The sequence below is a fragment of the Achroia grisella genome, unplaced genomic scaffold, assembly GCF_030625045.1.
Source record: "Achroia grisella isolate CSIRO2021 unplaced genomic scaffold, CSIRO_AGI_Agris_v1 utg794, whole genome shotgun sequence".
Classification (NCBI taxonomy): domain Eukaryota; kingdom Metazoa; phylum Arthropoda; class Insecta; order Lepidoptera; family Pyralidae; genus Achroia; species Achroia grisella.
The window spans coordinates 3037561-3058635 of record NW_026713026.1 but is presented as its reverse complement, the minus strand read 5'-3'; the positions used below and the strand labels follow the sequence as shown (position 1 = coordinate 3058635).

The 21075-nt window shown below is 32.3% G+C and overlaps 1 protein-coding gene across 9 annotated transcripts in view; it reads left to right on the top strand.

Moving 5' to 3' along the window:
- Positions 1 to 21075, top strand: part of LOC131851673 (patronin) — an 80182-nt gene that overhangs the window by 19945 nt on the left and 39162 nt on the right. For all 9 annotated transcript variants that reach the window (XM_059202197.1, XM_059202198.1, XM_059202196.1 and 6 more), the window contains exons 2-4: positions 3012 to 3107; positions 19296 to 19511; positions 20269 to 20460. In XM_059202197.1, the coding sequence (XP_059058180.1) occupies positions 3012 to 3107; positions 19296 to 19511; positions 20269 to 20460 (504 nt within the window). The remainder of the gene's footprint in view (positions 1 to 3011; positions 3108 to 19295; positions 19512 to 20268; positions 20461 to 21075) is intronic.

The following is a 21075-nucleotide window of genomic DNA, read 5'->3' as shown; positions in this document are numbered from 1 at the left end:
AGGTTGCTAATTGCTATAGATGGCGGAGGTAGTCTATTCTGTTCCTCGTCCGCATTGGAATCGATGTGAAGCGGGCAGACACTTTCTAGTAATTTATAGAATATCTTTGATTTTATAATCTAATCTCTTATCATGAGACAAATTCTTAACTATTTTAAATGACATTGCCCATCAAATAATGTCATATATTTTTATGTAATTTATTCCGTTGACTGTTTTATATTATACTTTCAAATTATTGACATTAATTTGTGAAAATATATTTGTCTATATTGAACAACGAAACATCTGTAACCTAATTCTGAGTTACTTATATTTATAAGTGTAATATGTTCTGAACACCTATTTTTATGTCTATATACACTTGTTGAACTGGATTCAGTAATGAATAATTTAAACAATTTAAGTAAACTAGTATAAAAGACAGTCATATCGCTAAGCATTTTAATAGTTTTAGTTGCCATTCATATTTTCAAAACGGCGTAGATTAATTTTTCAGGTTTTATAATATGTAACAAGAATCTATCAAATTTTCCTGAAATTAGGTTGGAAAATATCGACAGTAAAAAATATCTTTATTTATACTAATACTAGAAATATCAGTAGCAATTAATAGGAATTGCACAATATGTGTTGAAACTGAAATATAATTACGTTCGCGTATTCAAATTTTACATCGATGCTTTTCATCGGCACGGCGTAGAGCGACAAACAAATTAGGGCAAGGACCTAGCTCGGTGGCACTTACTGATGAATGCGATCACAATAAGCGGACATTGCCATAACGCTTGGTAATTATTGTCCCAATGCGATCGCCAGCGGTGTCGTACAATCGATATCAGAACCGCTACAACAATTTTTTGTTTTTAGACGCTGTATGTCACGTCATATCTTATAATTTCCATTGTACTAAATTTTACCTTTGACCTTTTACCGCGATGGACTCTAAAAAACGTCTGCGTCTCCGATATTTCAGCTAAGGAAGCTTCCTTTGTTAGCAATTTGCTGGAATTGCTTGTTTTATGTTTCGATTATAGGGTGAGAAAAAGCAGCGAAATTATAGGATGAGAGACATGATATCTTAGTCTAATAACGACTTGCTAGTTGTATTTTTTTTTTTGTATATGATAATGAAATGGTGCACCCGCCTGCGCTAACGGTTTACACTGGTGGGGCACCAGTGGAGGATGATAAGATGAGAATGAGGTCAGGTCAGTTAGCCCATCGTGATAAATTCATCTGGAATATATCGCAATGGTTTCCAGGGGGAACCGCGTAGAGGTCAACCTGACATGGTACATTGCTAGCAATGAGAGTCCACATTACTAACAATCCCTTTCCCCCCTGCTAGTTGTATTACGGGCGTTACATAATAACGTAATGTATATAGTGTTGTTCATTATGTATATAGGCGATAGTTACCACTTACCGTCAGTTGGGCCAGGTTATTTGCCATTTCAGTTACATAACAAATAATTGTAAATTAATTATTGACTATAAAAAAATATATAAATTGGTACACTTACAAATGTTTTTCTTTCTTTCATCATAACAAGTTTAATTTTTGACACATAAGATCGTATCTCTGGATCGTATCTATATTTAAAACAAAATGATAAACCTAATTTTAAAATGATATTATTATTTTGTAAACTTATTTTTTTTCCTGGCGACTGTACTTGCTCGTAGGTCATTCTATTCAAGTTGTCAGTAATGGAACGTAGTTAACTATTCGTGAAAAAACTTTACCACCGTTCGTCATTAGCAAGCGACAAGTTGTCGCATGTACACGTGGCAATGCATCTGCATTTGTTGACGATAAATACTTACGTTGAATTTAAAGGGCATGCGCAGATGACATAAGAACAGCCCTTGACGTCTTTGTTCTCTTGGCTAATCATAGACCTAAATATGAGATACTCAATTTGTAAGCTTCTGTTAATGCTGTTAATATACATGATACAATAAAATTATAATTGTATCATTTTACTCAAATGAGCAATAAAATAAGTAATATAGGTTTATTATTGTTGTAAAAAAACAGTTACTAATAAAATATTCCATTTTAGAATCAATCTTGATTTATTGATACCTCATATATTATAGAATTTAAACTACTTTTATGGGTAGTATTTGTTTATGTAAATAACTCCCAAATGTAGGTTTAGATTCGGTCATAGTTTGAAATACTAGTATTAAAAAGTACGAGTATAAGTAGCCGATGCTGAAACTGACCGGTATAAAATGTATGGAACACCATCTAAAAGTACTCCGACGATGTCCCTTGTCTGTACAGGTGGCAATCGTACGTTCCTGGAACACATTGTTTGTATAATGCTAATGCTCAATATGTGCCATCTGTCCGTCCGATAGTAGCATAGCATTTTTATCCATATGACATTGTTTTATCGTTAGGTTTGATCTCAGGGAACATTCCTCATATATATTATTACTAGCTATTACCGAGAACTTCGTTTACCTTTCTAAGCCTATGTCAATCCTTTTGATGCAATTTATCTTCCTTCATGTCAAATCTTATTAGAATCCGTTTAGCAGTTGTAAAAATTTGTTAGAGATAAAACACTTTTCATTTACGGTTAGTTATTAGTGTAGAGGTATAACGATAGCTACCGTTCTGTGATATTGTTTTTCTCTATCACAATCTATTAATTTGCTTTCATTCAAATTGTGAGACCCATGAAAATGATAGATTATGTGCACTATCATGGATTGTTTTGTGTCTTTATATTACTGTGCAATTTCTCTTCTTTATGTCTCGAGTAAAGAAAATTATTAAAAAGTAAAGTTGTATTTATTGCGTTTGGGATGTATATAATTTTCCTTAAATTGTTTTGGCATTATATCTTGCTCGTAACAATATTTTATTACACGATCCCACACTGCATCTGTAACATATAGTAGGTATATAAGGAGTGTAGGTATATAAGGATGTATGATGATATAATTTATTATCATAATAAAAATTAAATATTTGTTTTTTTTTGTTTCAGTCAAAGCAGCGGGCGTCGATCAAGTGGTTGTTGTCGAAGGCATTCAACAACAGGGTCCCGGAGAACCTTCAGGAGCCCTTTTATAGGGATCATGAGGTAAGTTGATATTTTTTTTTATTAATATTATACTTGATATATAATATACTACTTCCTGCAATGAAATATAATTATTATTATCGTTGCATAGGTATGTGTATGCGAAAATTTGTTTGACATATCAGTGTGGCAGTTTGAAAAGTCAGTGACGGAATTTAAGTGCATGCGTTGTTGTATGTCTCTGGACGCAGCTGCTCTTTTGTTTAGTTTAAACCTGTATACTGTATAAGTAAGGGCACCTGCTTGGTGAGATAGAAACTGAGCGACCGTATTATCAGAATTACGATGTCCAAAAATAATAATCATGTTAGCAATTGCTTTTATTTCCTCCTATTGGGCTCAGCACCATATCGTCAACTTTTTCTTAACGATTATTTTCTATTTTTAGTATGTTGATACTTCGAAAGTTTTATATTATTTCTGACGGAAAAGGAAATCTCGGTGCCGAACGATTTGCTACCGGTCGCCGCAAAAACGCAAATTTCATATCCGTAAATATCAGTTCTTTATAACGAGTAATTTTTGAAACTTTATTGCACAAATACTATCTATACATGGAAATTATCGTCTAATAATGAGTGACCGTACTCTTAATAAATTAATTAACATCCATGTAGTGTTTTGTCCCGTTCACTACCTTCTATGACGTATTTCTTTATTGTTTTTTTAAAAGAAAATTTACTCTAAAACATGATTTTTATTTCTTGGCAAGACATGTTGGTACCGAGAGTCATTTGTTTATCTCATAATTTCTTTGTTACTGGCACTGTCAGATATTATTCGGAACATTATTATATTTAATGTAAATATATGTTACAATATGTAACTCCACTTGATACTTAATGTACTGAAATATTTGAACTGAGTACCAGGCTTGAGGAGTAACTGAATGTTACACGCCCCTCCACTTCGGTCGCTTCTCACGTTTATTTTCACTATTGTTGCGCCAACGTCTATTTGTTTGTTGTGTTATTTAGCGTCAATTGTTACTTCATTTGAATATGTAGTTTCATTGATAAAATTGCGTTCAACTAGGCGATATGCAAGAACGTTTTAACCGAATACTGATTTCATTCGTTTTTAATGAGATCACGAAATTAAATCTTTCATGCAGAGATTCAGATCTTTTGTTTAATTTGTGGTTTATAGCTTGTAATGTAATGTACACAGTAATATACTCAAGTGCATTGGTTTTGTTAAACGGAATCTAATTGCAATAATAATATGAGCTCATACTTTACCGTATAGAGTCAAGCAGGAAACGCAATAATAGTATTATCTATTTTTTTTTTGTATTGCAACTTGTAGCCTGTAGCACAATAGATACGTTAGTAAGCCACTCAGATTTGATCGATATACTTAAAAAGGCGTTACTATAGGTACTCCTGGAATTTAAACTCCGAATACATTTTTGGTTGTTATAAAACCTGTACCGGACTCAAAATTGTGAGTGTGAGAGTCATGCTATATAATATAGACTTACGTTTTATACTAATTTATAGTATCACCTGATTTCTGTGTTTGGAAAATATGATCCCGTTGTGTGTGTAACATTATAATATTTATCTTCTCTCTAGAAAATATTATTAGCATAATGTTAGGTTAGGTCTGGTGGAGTTTTACTACAATATTAGCATATAATATATTCAGTAGGCTACACATTTTATTAGGGTTCTATTTTCAAAATAAAATTTGAGATACATTTGTTTAGAAAATTGTCATGGCCGTCGGAGGGCATACGTATACGAATACATCTATATCCTATCTATCTAGATCTAGAACCTTCCAGGAGTCTGCAGGCTCTTATACACTATTAAAATCTAATAGTAAATTTAAGAACATAAATTTTGAAACTAAAAAAAAGTGCTACTATGATATTAAAAAATTTAAATAATTGAAAGTGAAATCTTGTCTAATAGCGATGTGGAAGTGATGCTATCTAAAACTATAAATTTAGGACAACATAAGATTAAACGTAATGTAAGTGTATTCTGCTTTGCACTTTCAAAAATTTAGATGAATAATGGGATTATTTTTATATATTCATATTCAATTAAATTGTTGCATTGTTATAACTGTATATTGTATTTTAATTAAGTTATCTCTTTTTATAGTGGGTTTCTAACGAGATTTCAAATTTTGTTCATGAATAACACTATATCGACTTTTAATGAGAATGTCTTAAAAAAACAATCAAAATATAGTTTTGCTTTCAGGTACCAGATTCTAAAACGGACTCGCAAATATTTGACAGAATATAACCAACAAATATGTAATAAACGTAACGCATACGCAAATTAATATAATTCGCAAAGTAAATTAATAGAAATAGCAGTCTGATAATTTATCTTCGCCTGATATTTTATCTTCGGAATAAGAACTCTTTATTTACGTATCAATCAATTGGTATTGGGCAACCGTGTCTTATCGTGCTAAACGATTATGCTCCGCGCGGTCAATCGGTTTCATTCGATGGAGTTACTTAATGCACCTATAATAGATTTATTGGAATTAAGAAATAGTTAAATGATTGTAATTGGCACACATTGGCATCGAGCCAAGTAGTGTACGCCGTAGTAAATAGTGCGACTGCAATAAATGTTGGTAATTGTATGTGCTCTGTATATAATTCGTTACAGCTTTTCAACTAAAAAATAAACTTGGGCAACATTGTTAGTGTACGTATTATCTCTGCTGTCCAATTTTGTAGGCGTTATACGAAGTCCTCGTTATTTTTCTAGCGTTTCTCTAGCTAGTGTATTTTTATTTTGTTGTTCTTTCTTATCCTATAAATTCTTGTTAGTTGTTACATTTAAGATGTATCAAAGAAGATTCGAAGTTAAGGGTCTTGATTGCTCTAACTAAAAACAATAAAGTTAATAAACGAATGTTTTTATTTTCGCTTATTTTTTTTTTTTTGATAATTTATTCTATTGGGATAATACGGAATAATTTTCATTTTTTTTTGTGTAATTCAATACAATATAGTCTTTAAGCTTCCGAACTTGCAGAAGTTTCAGAAAATTCTTTAATACTGAATACTGGGGTTTTGGTAGCATAGAACGGATTACTGATTTTTGATATGTTATGGTGTTTATCGAGCCACTACGCTCAGATCACTAAGTTTATACGTTCCGAAAGCTTTGCTCAGAGTAGCCTAATTTATACCACATTGTCCTTGAAATGAAAACTGGTTATATCAGAAGTTCAGCCGGCATACCTTCTTCAGTATCGATCCGCCTATCCACAGTATCGTGGCTGGTTGTGATAGTCACGCGAACAACGTTAGTAAGGAATGGGCTTCTGGGAGTGTTCGTATCATGTGATTTAATGTATGTACAACAATCATAAACTACGAAATATGGGTGTGTAGTCTTTACTAGGATGCTACAGAAATGGAGGAGAATGAAAGTGAGTGTTTGACTTCAAATTCTGTTATAGAAACTATAAAGAGATGTGCTTGATTTCAGCCACTTGCAGTTAGTAATTCGATAAAATCTGTTTTGTTACTTACGTTGCATTTCAATTCGTAGTGATTGGATCATTCCATTGTTCATTGTGTTGGATTTTGAAATTATTATTGAATTGTGGGACTCACTGAAGTCACTTGTTTAAATTTATAGAAACGGTAGTAGTGTTAACAGCTGAGCTGTTTTTATTTCTGATATGAAGTAATCATATATACGTTGTCTCGCTCTGTTGACTAAAATCATATGTAGTAGAAAGAGTAGTTAATATAACCGCAAAAATGAACCCATTATAAATACACTTTAGTTCTTTACAAGAGGGCGACTTTATGTATAGTCCTTTATGTGAATACTTCTATTGCACTAATTATAAATGATGCACTAATGAGATATGGTATCTAGTGAAATTTTAGGGCACAGAAGTAAAACTCTTAAGCTTTTCCATTATTGGTGACTATAAGACATTAGAAATGGCAAAGCGTAGTATATGTGTTGTTAAGGCAGTCACGTTCATGATTCTATTAATGTATCTGGGGGATCGTTCCAAATAAATACATAATCAGTCATTTGCTATTTCCAGTAATAGTATTGGAAGTAATGCAATATAGGTCAGCATGTTATGGTGTCTGCAATAACCTCATTCTCACAGAGTGCAAACATGCTGTTTACATTATTTATAATGTTCTAATAGGTATGTAGTTATACAGTACCGCGTATTGTGATTCGCTGCACCGTTTGAGTAAATATTTTCTATATATATATAGAAATTATTATCAGTAATTCAAATACTAAATTGATTAAAATGTAACACGTATTGTGTACATTAATATACATGAAAAGAAAATACATATTTTACATTTAACATAAATGAACCCGCGTCTGGAGAGGACCAAATAAATGTTTCGATTCTTATGATGTAAGTTCGTATATAATGAGTTGATTATGCTAAAGTTATATGCAATATACTTAATTGCTATACGTTATTCGATTACTAGAAGACGTAGTTCTCGTCTGAGCATTAATTTTTGCGTCTTTACATATATTAATTAAATTCGAAGTAGATGTAGTTCAAGGAAGAATGTGCAAATATAAATTTTTGCAACAAAAGGATATATCAATTTGGTACAAACGAAAATAGAATTCCAAAGAACCTTTTGTTATTGTTTAGAGCTGCGTCCACTGTGAAATACATTAGTTTTTTTTTAAGAGGTCTTTAAATGTCGGTTGGAGAATGATGGGTTCCTAAAATTTGTCACCTTAATTTGATTAATAGTACTTCTTCAACTTTATTTCCGTAAACGTGATATAGATAGAAAAAATGTATAAGCTATGTTTTTCTCTCACGTATTCTATACTATTTATAGTATATACTATTGTGATTGGCTGTAAAAGCATACAAACGAGCAAATTCACTTTACAAAAGTACAGTCCCAAAGGACCAGTTAGTGGCATAATAATTTCAAATTGTATCTTTGATTTGGTAGTATAATAATTCCAAATTATATCTTTGACCTAGAATCTATTTTTATCTTATCAGTATTTATTTACAAAATCAAATTACATTCACACAATCAAAATAACAATTTATGAGATTGATATGAGATTGTATTATTTGTTTTAAAGGCATTAACCGAGTTCTTTATTCCCTCTTGGCTCAATCTACGTCTTGATAAGAATTTGTATTGCGGTTATTTAGTTATAGGTCACTTCTATTTGTATTAGGTAAATAAATATTGTAATATATATAAAAAAATATATCGCAAAAGCTCCACCGACAAGAGCGTAGCACTTAAATTATAAAAAAAATATATTCTTATCCAAATATTACATCCTATATAACTTAGTTATATTAATAATATGTCATATTAGTTGGGTAAAGTACTTAGAAATTCACAATTATATCATAGGTACGATTATTGGAAACGCTACATACAAAATATGATTTTAGTTTCGTTTCCGCTCCTTGATTTCCTTATTTATCTTGTTCACTGTTGTTATTACGCATTACTATTACGTGTATGAGAGATACGATACAGTAATTTATTTTATTTATTTATTATTAAATATATAAAAACGTTCTGTATTTACGATATACTTATTAAAAATTATTTCATTTTCATTACATACATCTTTCTTCTTCGAGAGATAAAAATAGAGATTCCTACAATTGCAATAGTGCTAAGTCGGGGTTCATCGCCAGTATAATAGTAGTATGGATTTGAGGACATAACTTTCATTTTTCCCATATAAGTGCAAAAGTAGTTTCTCATATGTTAGAATGACAGCTGTCCCTACACGAAATAAATCATGTCATCGAAACCTGTTTAGCACGGATATTGACTGGCAGGTTGTGTTCACGCTGGTACACATATTTCCATATAGATAATACTAGCTACTAACCCCGCTTTGCACGAGTGACATGTATATATAAACCTTCCTCTTGAATTACTCTACCGATTGATGAAAACTACATTAAAATCCGTTGATTAGTTTAAAAGATCTAACGCACAGACACCTTTTCTTGCGGGAGCTACTTTGTTTTATCCTATATAAAGATGTATATAGATGTCTGTCTTCGTATCAAATCTCGTTAATTTTAGCCTAAATGGCTAAATTTATTTTTGTCGTGAAAATGTAACGTACAGACACACTTACATTTATAATATTAGTATGGCTTTGTAGACGATGATTTAAAATTAGATGATACAAAAGGCGGAATTAATAGGAATGTAGATATACTTGTTTCTTATTAATATTTATTCTAAATACTTCTGAAATAATTATTAGTTTAATACAACATATAAATTTAAAGTAATAAATTAAAACGCAACCTCAACTATTGTATGTTAATTCTATTGTTTCCGTGTATAGAAGTAAGGGCTCCATGTCGCATATATCTAGACACGCGGTAGCGTGTCAAAGCCGAGTTTCAAGTAAACTGGCAAGCAGCACCGTGTGTATATTTACACGAACCATTTGGAGCCACTTTTGACCCCCTCATAACTCATAAACTCTTTCACACAAACCTGTCAAATTTGGTTCATATATTGAGACTTGCGAGATAAATATGTGTTCCAAATTTCATAAACATATCTCAAACGGTTATTTAGATATTAATGTCCAAAAATCGTCATTTTTATCACTGATCAACTATAGATCAAAATTATAACCCACTTCCAGATGACCTAGGAAGTTCAAATTTGGCATGCAGGTAGGTAATTAGGTGAATATAAAGGAAAAAACTTAGGCTACAGTATATTATCCTAAGTTATAAGAAGAAATGATATTTTATATTGTTATAAATACATTTCAGGACAGACCATTGAACTTGGCACCCATTTAGATCTCATCTCTTTTGTCGTAGAAGTCAACAATCAAGGTATATATCATAATATTAAACTCGGCTATCATTTCACATTTATGTTTTTGATGGGATACATAGATATTCTACCAGACTCAGTACTGTATAGGTAAACATGACTGAAGTATCCTATACACTGCAGAGGTCGCTGAGGTTATTTCTCTTATGTCGTTTCAAATAAGTAGGGTGAATAACCAGAACTGTTATTATTAAATCGTTAATAAGTGTGAATTTTTTTATAACTGGAATGTGAGAAACCATAATGACCCACCAGATGGAAAGTGGTAATGTACATGAACAGCACCCCGGACATCACAAAACACATTGGTTGGCAGTACTATAAGCGTGGTCAATCTTGAAAATTTATATTTATAATGGAAAATTTTGCAAGGCAGTTGCACTAACGGTACATGCTGGCGGGGCACTAGTGGAAGATAATAGTATGGGCATAAAGTCAAGTCAGTTAGTCCATCGTGGCAAATTCACCAAGAACTTAACATGATGATTTCCAGGGGAAACCGCGTGGAAGTCAACCTGATATGGTACATTGCTAGCAATGGGATTATTAATCCACATTTCTGTTAATTTCCTTCTCTCAATCTTGAGAATTAAGGCGAAATGCTTTCTTGAGAATTAAGGCGAAATGCTTTTTTTCATTGCCATATGTCACCGTAATACACTTGTAAGCAGTGTTTGGGTTGATGAGCAAATGAGGCAGTAAGACTATAAGGCAGTGAAATTACAGGGTATGGAAACATGACCAGACCAAGAGTCCTCCGGAGTGGCAAATTATCAGTGGTGCCAAGGTCACAAAATAATGTGATGTCCGTGATGCTGTTCATGTACATAGACAACGATTACCATTTACAATTATTTACCATAAATAAATCAAGTTTCATCAAGTGAATTCCTTAATCGATAAGATATATTATTTTCTTACGATTCATTCACAGACAAAAATAGGTACATAGTCAATTTATATCCCGGGAAGTAGTTAACGAGATAATATATCATTTATAAATATCAACATCTTGAATCCCTTTGAAATCTTATAACCTGTAGTGTTCTGCTCGGTCGGAGCTGTCTCAAATCGTTTTCCACGATGGAAATAACTCCTAATGAATGTAAATTTCTTCGGACGGCACCTACAGCATATTTCTAAACGTGCTTTTGAAATTTGTTTACATAAACAGTTATAGTTCCAATGTCACGGACATAAGGTTGGAAATGTCAAATTCGGTAGTTTCAAATCGAAACAAAATATAGTATAGGCGCTTCATAAAAATAGCTAATGTCGTTTCCGCCTTTGGGAAACGGTGATCTTTTGTTCTTTTCGCAGTCGACCGATGACTCAGCTCGTTTTTACATCTGACAGTAATTCTAAATTCAAATATCATTTAATTATATAGGTTTTTAGTCAGTTATGCAAGTCAAATTTATTATATTAATAATATTTTTACTGTCGTTTAGTTTAGTGTCTAGATCCAGTCTAGAAAAACTGGCAAAAAACTTTTTGTCATTACTTAGTAATATGCATTTTGTTTTTACTCATTAATAGAAGTTAACTTAGTTATTTATTGGTTTTGTCTTTATGTCGTATAGACAGAGTGAAACTAGTTCATAAGCGACCTATTTCTTCTACACGTTTCTGTTTCTTCATCTAAGTTCATAACTCGTCTTACGTATTATTACTGGTTCCAAAAGCTCATGGCTGATATAATTTGGGTATAGAAAGTATAGAAAAAAATTCCGAGTATTACCTATATTCTCTGTTAAATAGTCACTCAATGATTTTCTCACGTTTTTATCGCTTTCAACCGTAAGCTTTCGATCAATGAGTCAACGGTACCATTGTTATATATCGTTCTGACTCAACTTATAAAAGATAATGTGGTACCTACAGTATCTCGGTATCGTGATTCATTCCCTCATCTAGTAGAAAAATCTGTTTACTGCACGCAGCTTTTGTTTTATTATTGTATTTAAATGCTTTAATCTTATTATTAGTATTATAAACGCGAACGTTTGTGAGTGTGGATGGATGTTTGTTACTCTTTCATGCAAGCACTACTGACCGGGTTTTGATGAAACTTTACAGTAATATAGCTTTTACATAAGAATAACATAGAGGCTATAAATTTCAAGCGGCTGAAACCGTGGGCGATCTAGTAGTCTATTGCTCGGGGCAAGGCATAGCTAGTAATGGTAATTAATGACCCCTACTACTGCAAGTTCCACCCCCTTGGTTTACCTTGTCACTTGTAATCCATTGTCGTTAAGCCCTTAGTGAATTGGCCACAATAGCTTAACTAACTGAACTTCATGCACTCTATCATCCTCCCTTGGCGCCCCTCCAGCGTATACCGTTAGCGCCCCATTATACTCGTATCATCATTCATAAAAATTATCTATAATTACCTTCTGTAGTTGCTAAAACAAACTAGTATTATTACTTAAATAATCATTGTTCTGATTTCCCCGAATAGGATAATAAAGTTTCCTAAAATGTACGATTACAAAAAATGTTGTATACACATAGGTTATAAAACTAAAAAAAACTATAAACATACTGATTTTTTTATAGAAAAATGATATTTACTTTTATTGAAATATCAGACTTAACAAAATAGAAAATAGTATCAAAAACATAAAGAAAATGTGATTGGCTTATACATTTCATTTACTATGCTCAGTCTCAGTACTGTCATTTGTTTTTATTTTACTAATAGTCAAGTTAAGTTGCCTTTGTATGAAATTTGTATCAAATAATTAATTTAGTACTGTATACGTCAGTTGTGATTTAAATATAAATAAACAAGTGTAACTGCGAATGTCTGAGAATAAGAAAAGTGCGGGAAGCACAAGCCGGCGCGGCGGCGCCTTTCTCCTTGACACGCGTCGAGACGGTAGACGCCATGTAATGCATCGCCTTGTTTTGTTGCATTGTTTTGACACATGCATAATGTGACCATTTATTCTTTGACTCAAAACCATGCATTAGTTTATTTATGTCAATTAATAGATAGTCAATAAAAGAAACAATTTCTTAAAGGTATTTACTCAGAAGTTACTGAGTAATATCGGATGAACAAATTTGTTTTAATATAGCTAGTGAAGCTTTTAAGTAAGACTGAAACTCTTAGCACATTTTTTATATTTATCTTAATTATCAACATCACAACCGGCCCGCTCGACTACACAAATTTTCGCGATGTTTCAGAAAACATTTTTGGGACAATTTTGAGACACAAAGACTCGAAATTATAAAAAGGGACATTCTCGTTTAAAACGGGAGGTCTGGTCACGGTATACATGCACTGCATATGTCTACGAGAATCTCGGCTCGTGTAACCATTGCTAACATTATTTTGTGTTGACCTTATTGTACATGAGTAAATAAATATTTAAGTCAATATTATAGGACACATTTACTTTAGGTTTGTATGAAATTCCACTCTCTCTCGGAGAGTTTTTATTCACAAACCATACCATGTAATAGAGAACCTCGATAGTCTAGTGGTTTAGCACACCCCCTTAACCTTGTTGCGGGTTCGATACTTTGCACGACGCAATGCAAATTTATTTGTGTTCATTGCTATGATTGTATTGATCAGGGTGTTTTCTATGTGTAATATATATGTATTTACAAAAACGTTATTTATATCAGTTGTCTAGTACCCAAAATATAAGCTCTGTTTAACTTGGGACTAGATGGCGCTGTGTAAATTCACGTGATTTATTAATATTATTTGTGTTGTCCTAGTTTTTCTGACTATTGACCAAACATCTAGGTCTTTTGGAAAGTAACCTTTTACAGGTGGTCTTGGTAAGCTATTATTATAATTTGGCAGCTCTGATAGTTATTTCAACTGTTGCCGACCTCTTTATTTTATGTCTAACATTGTATCAGTTGACAAAAAATGGTAATTGTTGATAATTTGGTGAAACTGCGCTAAAAGCAAATGACTATAGCGAAACAGTGGCACACGTGAAATTGTATGGTAATGATTTCTTAGTTTTCTCGTCACAAGTGTCATTGCCCAAACAAAAATGTGCCATATAGAATATCCATTCACTATTAATGTTTGTTTGTTTATGTCAAGATTCATTATGTATACACATAGAGTGTATTCTTGTTTGAAAAGGTACATGACTGCATTAATCAATTTCTTCATTTAGAAAACGGATGTATATATTTTGTTTCTGGTTATGTCGGTATTGTTACTTACTTTGAGGATTGTTTATTTCTACTACTTTATATCTGTCTGTAACATTAACTAGAGTGAAAAAAGGAACTGGAAAGAAATGAACGCCTAGAATAAACAACCATCCAGTCGGAAATCGTAGATGATAAAAATTATATACCTACTAATGAAAAATTTCTTTATGATTGGTATTAAATCTATATTTTAGGTACCAGTGTCAAAATACTTAAATGTATAACGTAATATTATTCTAATTTAAGCCATATAACTACTGTAAACAATCTTACAGTAGTAACTTAAATACTTAATTTAAATGTGAGCACAAATTTTATATTACACTAGCGATGCATTACAATATTTTCTCGGCTTGTACTATCCTATAACACGCATATTTTACGTACATATAAATCTTCCTCTTGAATTACTCTACTTATTGCTGAATTAAAATCCGTTGGGTAATTTAAAAGATATAAATGAACAGACAGCGGCGGCAACTTTGTTTTATAATATGTAAAGATAACGTATGATTCATTTCAAAAAATGCTTAAATTGAAGTTCATTTAAATAAATAATTTTCTATCAATCTATTGTAAATCTGTGTTTTTTAAGATAATATGGGTATGCATACAGTTTGTTTGGAAATAAGTAGACCAGACCAAATGTGAGAGCAAACGGGGACACGCGTTAATGTTCATATTTCACATGTTGTGTTGGTGTCATTTGGTGTTCCATGGTCAATGAGATGGTAATATTATGTCGTAATGCTTGATTTTGTAACTAAACCAGTTTTTATGTATGTTTACTTACTGGCCTCTTAATCCTTCGAATTGAATATTATAATAACAAGTAAAGTATTATGTTGTACATCCGGAAGAAATACTCAGGTGCTAATTTTAGCGAACTTTATTTGAGAGTGTGACTACTGTATTAATTTTGTATTATCTTCGTCTTGTAATTTGATACGTTATTTTTTAAATCCGCCTGTATATTGGTTTCATTTTGTGACAAACATCCTTTCAGAAAGTGTATCCGACACATACACAAAAACACTCGAATGTCTTTATCGTGACTAAAACACTACAATATATAATCGTTATTTTTATAATATCTAGAAATCTCTTTGGAATGCCTAAACCTAATTTATTTACGACCTGTAGTTTTGACATTGAGAGATCTGTGAGTCAGATTGGCCTATTTGTTATATACGCCTTACTCTGCCTAAGCTCAGTATAAAACGAAGTTGCTTCCGCTATCTGTTCGCTTAGATCTTTTAAACTACGGAACGAAATTTTGTACAATTTTTTGCAATAGACAGAGTGATTTTAGAGGAACGTTTATAAGTATAATACATGTATACCCATGCAAAGCCCATGCGGGTAGCTAGTAATTAATAAATAAATCTGCTGACCATGCAAAGAAGACCTAAATGGCGATAAAAAAGAAACATATTTCTGAATTCAGCAATTTTGACAGTAGGTTAACAAATCAGTCTTTAAGACAGAATTAGTTGTTTTTGGAGTTAATATAAATAAATAATATAAGTCTTATACATTGACGTAGCTATGATTACAATTTAATTAATACTACAACACACTAATCATTGATTATAATCAAGTATTGAAATGTGTGTTTTTTCACAAAGCACTACAAATTATAAAGTCATTTTCCAATCTCTTTTTTGTAGTAATAACACGTAAAAAGTATTACCCGTTCATGTGGTACTACCGGTGTTAATTAATTGTACGTTATGCATGCTTGTGTGCTGTAACTAAAAAAAAATATTAAATTGCCACAGCCATAAAGTCAATGTGTGATTTGATGTTTGCAAAAATGCAAAAAATATATTAAATCAATAACAAAAAAAAACATTACATACACGTGCTTTATATATATGCATACATACTTTTTGTTTATTGTTAAAGTATGTTCTCAAATTGAGAATAGATTAATATTGTTTGTCTTTAATATTATTTGTCTATAGTCTTACCGAATATGGTCAAATTTATACCACTGGGCGAGTTTGAGTACTAGTCTTTTTTAAATTGTCATCAGTCCATTGTCTCACTTTTAGACTCTAACATACAATACAATGCTATGAACTATGAATCATCCCAAATAACCCAAACTATCCAATAATACGTCCGAATAATTTGACTCTAATTTAAAGAATATAAATAAGAACAATACCATCGAAATAAATCATTCAAGCATTAGTTTTCTTTTAACACTTAAATTATAAGTTAGAGAAGATCTCCATTTTTAAGTCATTAAAATCAAGATAAACAAAATACGTGTATTGCTCTTCGAATTCTTGTAATTTCTTCTTTTTGTAATTCGACGTCTTGTTATTTTAGTTCAGGGGATTGTTTGTAATATGAACTGATAACCACGTTGCTAGACATGAACCATCTCAGCTTCACACGGTTTCTGCTGGAAACCATCATGTTAAATTCCTGGTGAATATGTGACGGTGGTCTAATTGACCTGACTCATGCTCATTCTGTCATCCTCCACTGGTTCCCCGTCAGCGTAAACCATTCCATTATCATCAATAAAAAAATATTTAGTTTGTAACTATACCACAAGATTATACATTTGTTGGAGGGCTATATTGGGGTGTTGAAAAATATCGAGTGACGTCACAATAGCGATTATGCCAGTCTGACCACACCCGCCGGGGCTAGTCCAATTTCAATGTCACAGAACAGACATCACGCAATGTTCACTCCTAATTTAATAATATTGTTTTACCAGCAGTTTATCCATTACAAGTGATGCGCTTCAGACGTTGAATCTGAGTTAAAATTACTCAGTTTTTATATGCCCATACAGTAGTGGATGTTTAATTAATCAAAAGATCCCTTTTTCAGTAATAGTATGATTGAACAGCGTGTTTACTCTACAAGCTAAATCCGATTTAATGACGTGCGTTTGCGTTTGGCACCTTTTTTTATACTAGCAACATATTAATTCCATATTTCGTGAGTAATGTAAGAAATAACTGACACTATTATTCATTTATTCGGTTTAGTCTGAATTACGTTTCAAATGAACAGTACAAAAATGAATAAAATTGAAATTGCTTTTTTCACGATGGTGTCCAACAAGCATACGACCTATTTAACGGTAAATGCTAGATAATCTAGGTGAATATTGAGATTAGTCTTTAGAGTAGGCCTGTGGATCTAAATGATAGATACTCGTAGGAATTGCTAATTCTTTTTTGTCCATCCTTTCTTGTGCACATTAAACTTCTGCATACCCTGAATAGGCCGTAGATTAAAAAAAAAAGATATCCTATATATTTAGTTTATTGGAATAAATATAAATTGTATTTATATTGAATTATATGTTTAATGTACTTTTTTAAAATCTTTCTTAATATTATCTATTAATACCTTTTAATTATGTTAGTCGATAGATTACCAAAAAATGTATAGATAGTAGGTTTATATACCTAACTTGCATCATTAACCGATTCTTATACATCTCAGAGATTAAAATGATACCTTAAGATAAGAGGCTTACGTAGAAGCTCTCTTGAAATGGGTCGCGACCTAACATTGATCTAGATTCCTCTCGGAATATTAAACATTGTCCGCATTGCTAATTCCCTCCCTGATATATGAAACTGATGACAGCTTTTAAAGGGTGTATTCAGATAATATTTAGTAGGTCAGTCTCTCTCGTATATCGAATTATTTAGACAGATTTCGTAATATTTTTACAGACATGTTACCTTAAAATAATGAATGAATGAACGAACATGTAAGTTAATGATTACATGAAAGTTACTATTTCTACGCAGGAGTAAGTCAAGTAGATTGCAAAAAAGATATGAAAATCGATTCTAGAATTATTGAATAAAATGACATACAAACGATGCAGTCTAATTGACAATATCGTCTTTTTTAACGTAATTTAATATAATTAGGTTAATTAATTTGAAGAATATGAATTCTTTAGCTGCTTGAAATGTGGCGTGTATAAGTCGTATAAATAATGTTATTGACGTTTAGTGTATGCTCGTACATTATTCTATAGCACTATTATCAACCATTTTCTGTTTCTGATAAACTGCTTACCGCAGCGTCGCATATTTATATTTATTTATATAATTTTCTAGTAAAATATTCTGAAGAGTTAAAAATAAATAAGGTTTAGACTCTTAATTTTTTTAAAAGAATGTTATTAAGTAGTAACCTAAGTAGCAAAAACCACTTTAAGTTGATGGATAAGTTACAAGTATCTTTACTTTAATTTTATTAAGTATTACACTTAATAAAATTAATGTCTACATCAGTAAGACACATAATATCGTAAGATATTGTAAAACAGAAGTTTGCTTGATATACTTACTTGATTAAATTGTAGGTCGTCGTCGTCGTCTAATATGCAGAATAGTTTCTTAGTACTTAACTTCCAGAGCTGGGTTTCGTGATAAACTTGTTGTTGGGTGACTTCGAAATTGTTTCATCGTTTATATGATGAATACTCCACTTAGGTGTTTATGTACAATTATGTCGTCCAGAAACCAAAGAAATCTGATTTAGGCTAGGGGTAATTTTCATGATATTTACTTGTATAACTGGTAGAACAAATATACAAGGACATACTCAGAAAGTGACAAATGGCGCCTATATGTAACACATAAACATATATATATATATATATATTTGTATCATATGTAAATATGTCTAATAATATGTATTATTGTAAAGTTAGCACGAAAGTGTTTTTGTACTATAATGCGCCGCTTACTAACTTCTCAGTTTGCCTTATGGTTGACTGGTAGAGAATGCCCTTAGGTGTTAAGTTTGCCATATATACATTTATATATTGTATTTGTGCATTAAAATTTAAATAAATAAACAGCAATTGTGATACCACCTATGATTACTATTTCTGTGCACTATGTCATATTTCCCCGTCCTGAAATTTAATTATCATCTACAAGTATCAACGTTCAATTCAAAACTTAGCGTACCTATATCTACTAAACACCTGCTTGGTGGCAAATATAGGTGAGACAGATCTAATTGCCGTGATACTTCTTGCAGGTTCTTCTTGCTTTCTTTATGAAGTTGCATATTATTTGTTTAATACAGAAATAGATTTTTAGTGTAGATTACTTATTTGATGTTTCTATTTGCAGGACCAGGAGCATCTAAAACCGCCCATTGTTGGCGGTCTAGCTAACGCGGAGCTGTACTGCCTAGCGCTCGCCAACATGTACTCGGACCCCAACTACCATAGCCTCAACCATTGGAACATATTGCAAACACTCGCGAGGAAGGGCGTCCACGTGCCAGACCCACCGGACTGTGCGCTCACGGAGACTGTTCTTATTCAGACTAACCCTCTCAAAATGGTGAGTATCCGAAGTCTTGGTCCAAATGACCACATTACTTATTCGTAATAGGATGGATATAAACTAAAATAATGAGTGTAAAATTCACTATACTGTTTAACTCTTGTACTCGTATTAATGCAGTACAGGATCTTTAATTAGCGGGTTATGGGCACAATTCCTAGGATGTAACATGCACTACTAGCATAATGTCATAACACGTCAATTGACTAAGAATCAGATTGCCTAATAGTTTAATATAGCTTTTTTACTTATTAAATAATTAGTAGCTCACAATTAATTTAATATTCTATTTACGGATACATCTCAAATATTTTTATATAGTTCACAAACATTATGATGAGGTCTTGGCACCATCACCTTTAGCAACAGCCATTGGCATCGTGGACCGCCAGCGTTTACGCTATTGAGTCGTGAACGCCACTCCATCATCATTCATGTAAATAGTCGACTGCGTGTGGACATTAGTTTTGTCTATTTCAGTGGCAAATTTTGCTGTGTTTCGATTTTAGAGTCCGATTAGGCAGTGAAATTACAGGACATAAGACATGACTTCTTAGTCCTGCAATGGCACAGTATGAGTAGTATCACAAGTATAAATTCTAACATGATGTCGTAGTGCTGTTCATGTATGTATGTAGGCGACGTTTATCATCGCTTACCATGCGATGCGCTGTCAGTTTGTTTGTCATTACAATTACATAAACATCTATCCTACAAGCTAATCAAGTCCTGATGACCTAATCTATTATTGCAGACTGCTCACATGGCTGTGATAGAAGCACTGATGGTGCTGTACGCGCGGGAAGTGGTGACTCTGGACCGGGTGTCGGCTGCGGCGCAGCGGTTCGGTACCAGCCAACCTCTACCTGGCAGCTCCAACATTCCACATGAAGACGGCCTCTTGTGTTGGATCAACGCCGCCTGCGCTGCGCTCAACAAAGCCGAGGTTTGTTGTGACTATTATATTCAAGTTCAAATACATAAACATTTCTATTCATGAATATTTCTTCAGTTTAGTCTGTAAAAAGTATTTAAAAAAAAGTGTTTAAGTTTAGTACAACTTAAACACCTCTTTTAAAATACTTTTAGGCATCAGCTTTTACGTATCATTTGTATGTCTAGGACAACAGCTTAAATGTATGCTTATTTATATTCTTATTATTGCAACGGTAACTTAATCTATGGCCTATTCATGAAGGTTCCTTAAGGATATGGAAAATATCATGACCGTCTTAAATAGATAGCCTGAGACAAGATTCTCTCATCTATACTAATATTATAAAAAGGATAGATTTGATGTTTTGTTTGTGACGGATGAAACCAAAAATTGCTGACCGACTTAAATGTTTTATAATATTATCTATAGAAAACCACATTATAAAAATATTGTATTTTATTTTATCAAAGATAGATTAATATTTTTGTATAACAAATTCATCCGAACAAATTATCATTATAATTAATACGTGAATCAAAACCTTTGTACCCCGTTATATGAAAATTGCGCGGACTGATGAAATTTCGCACACTTATAGTGTATATAGAGAAGAAGTGCAAAATT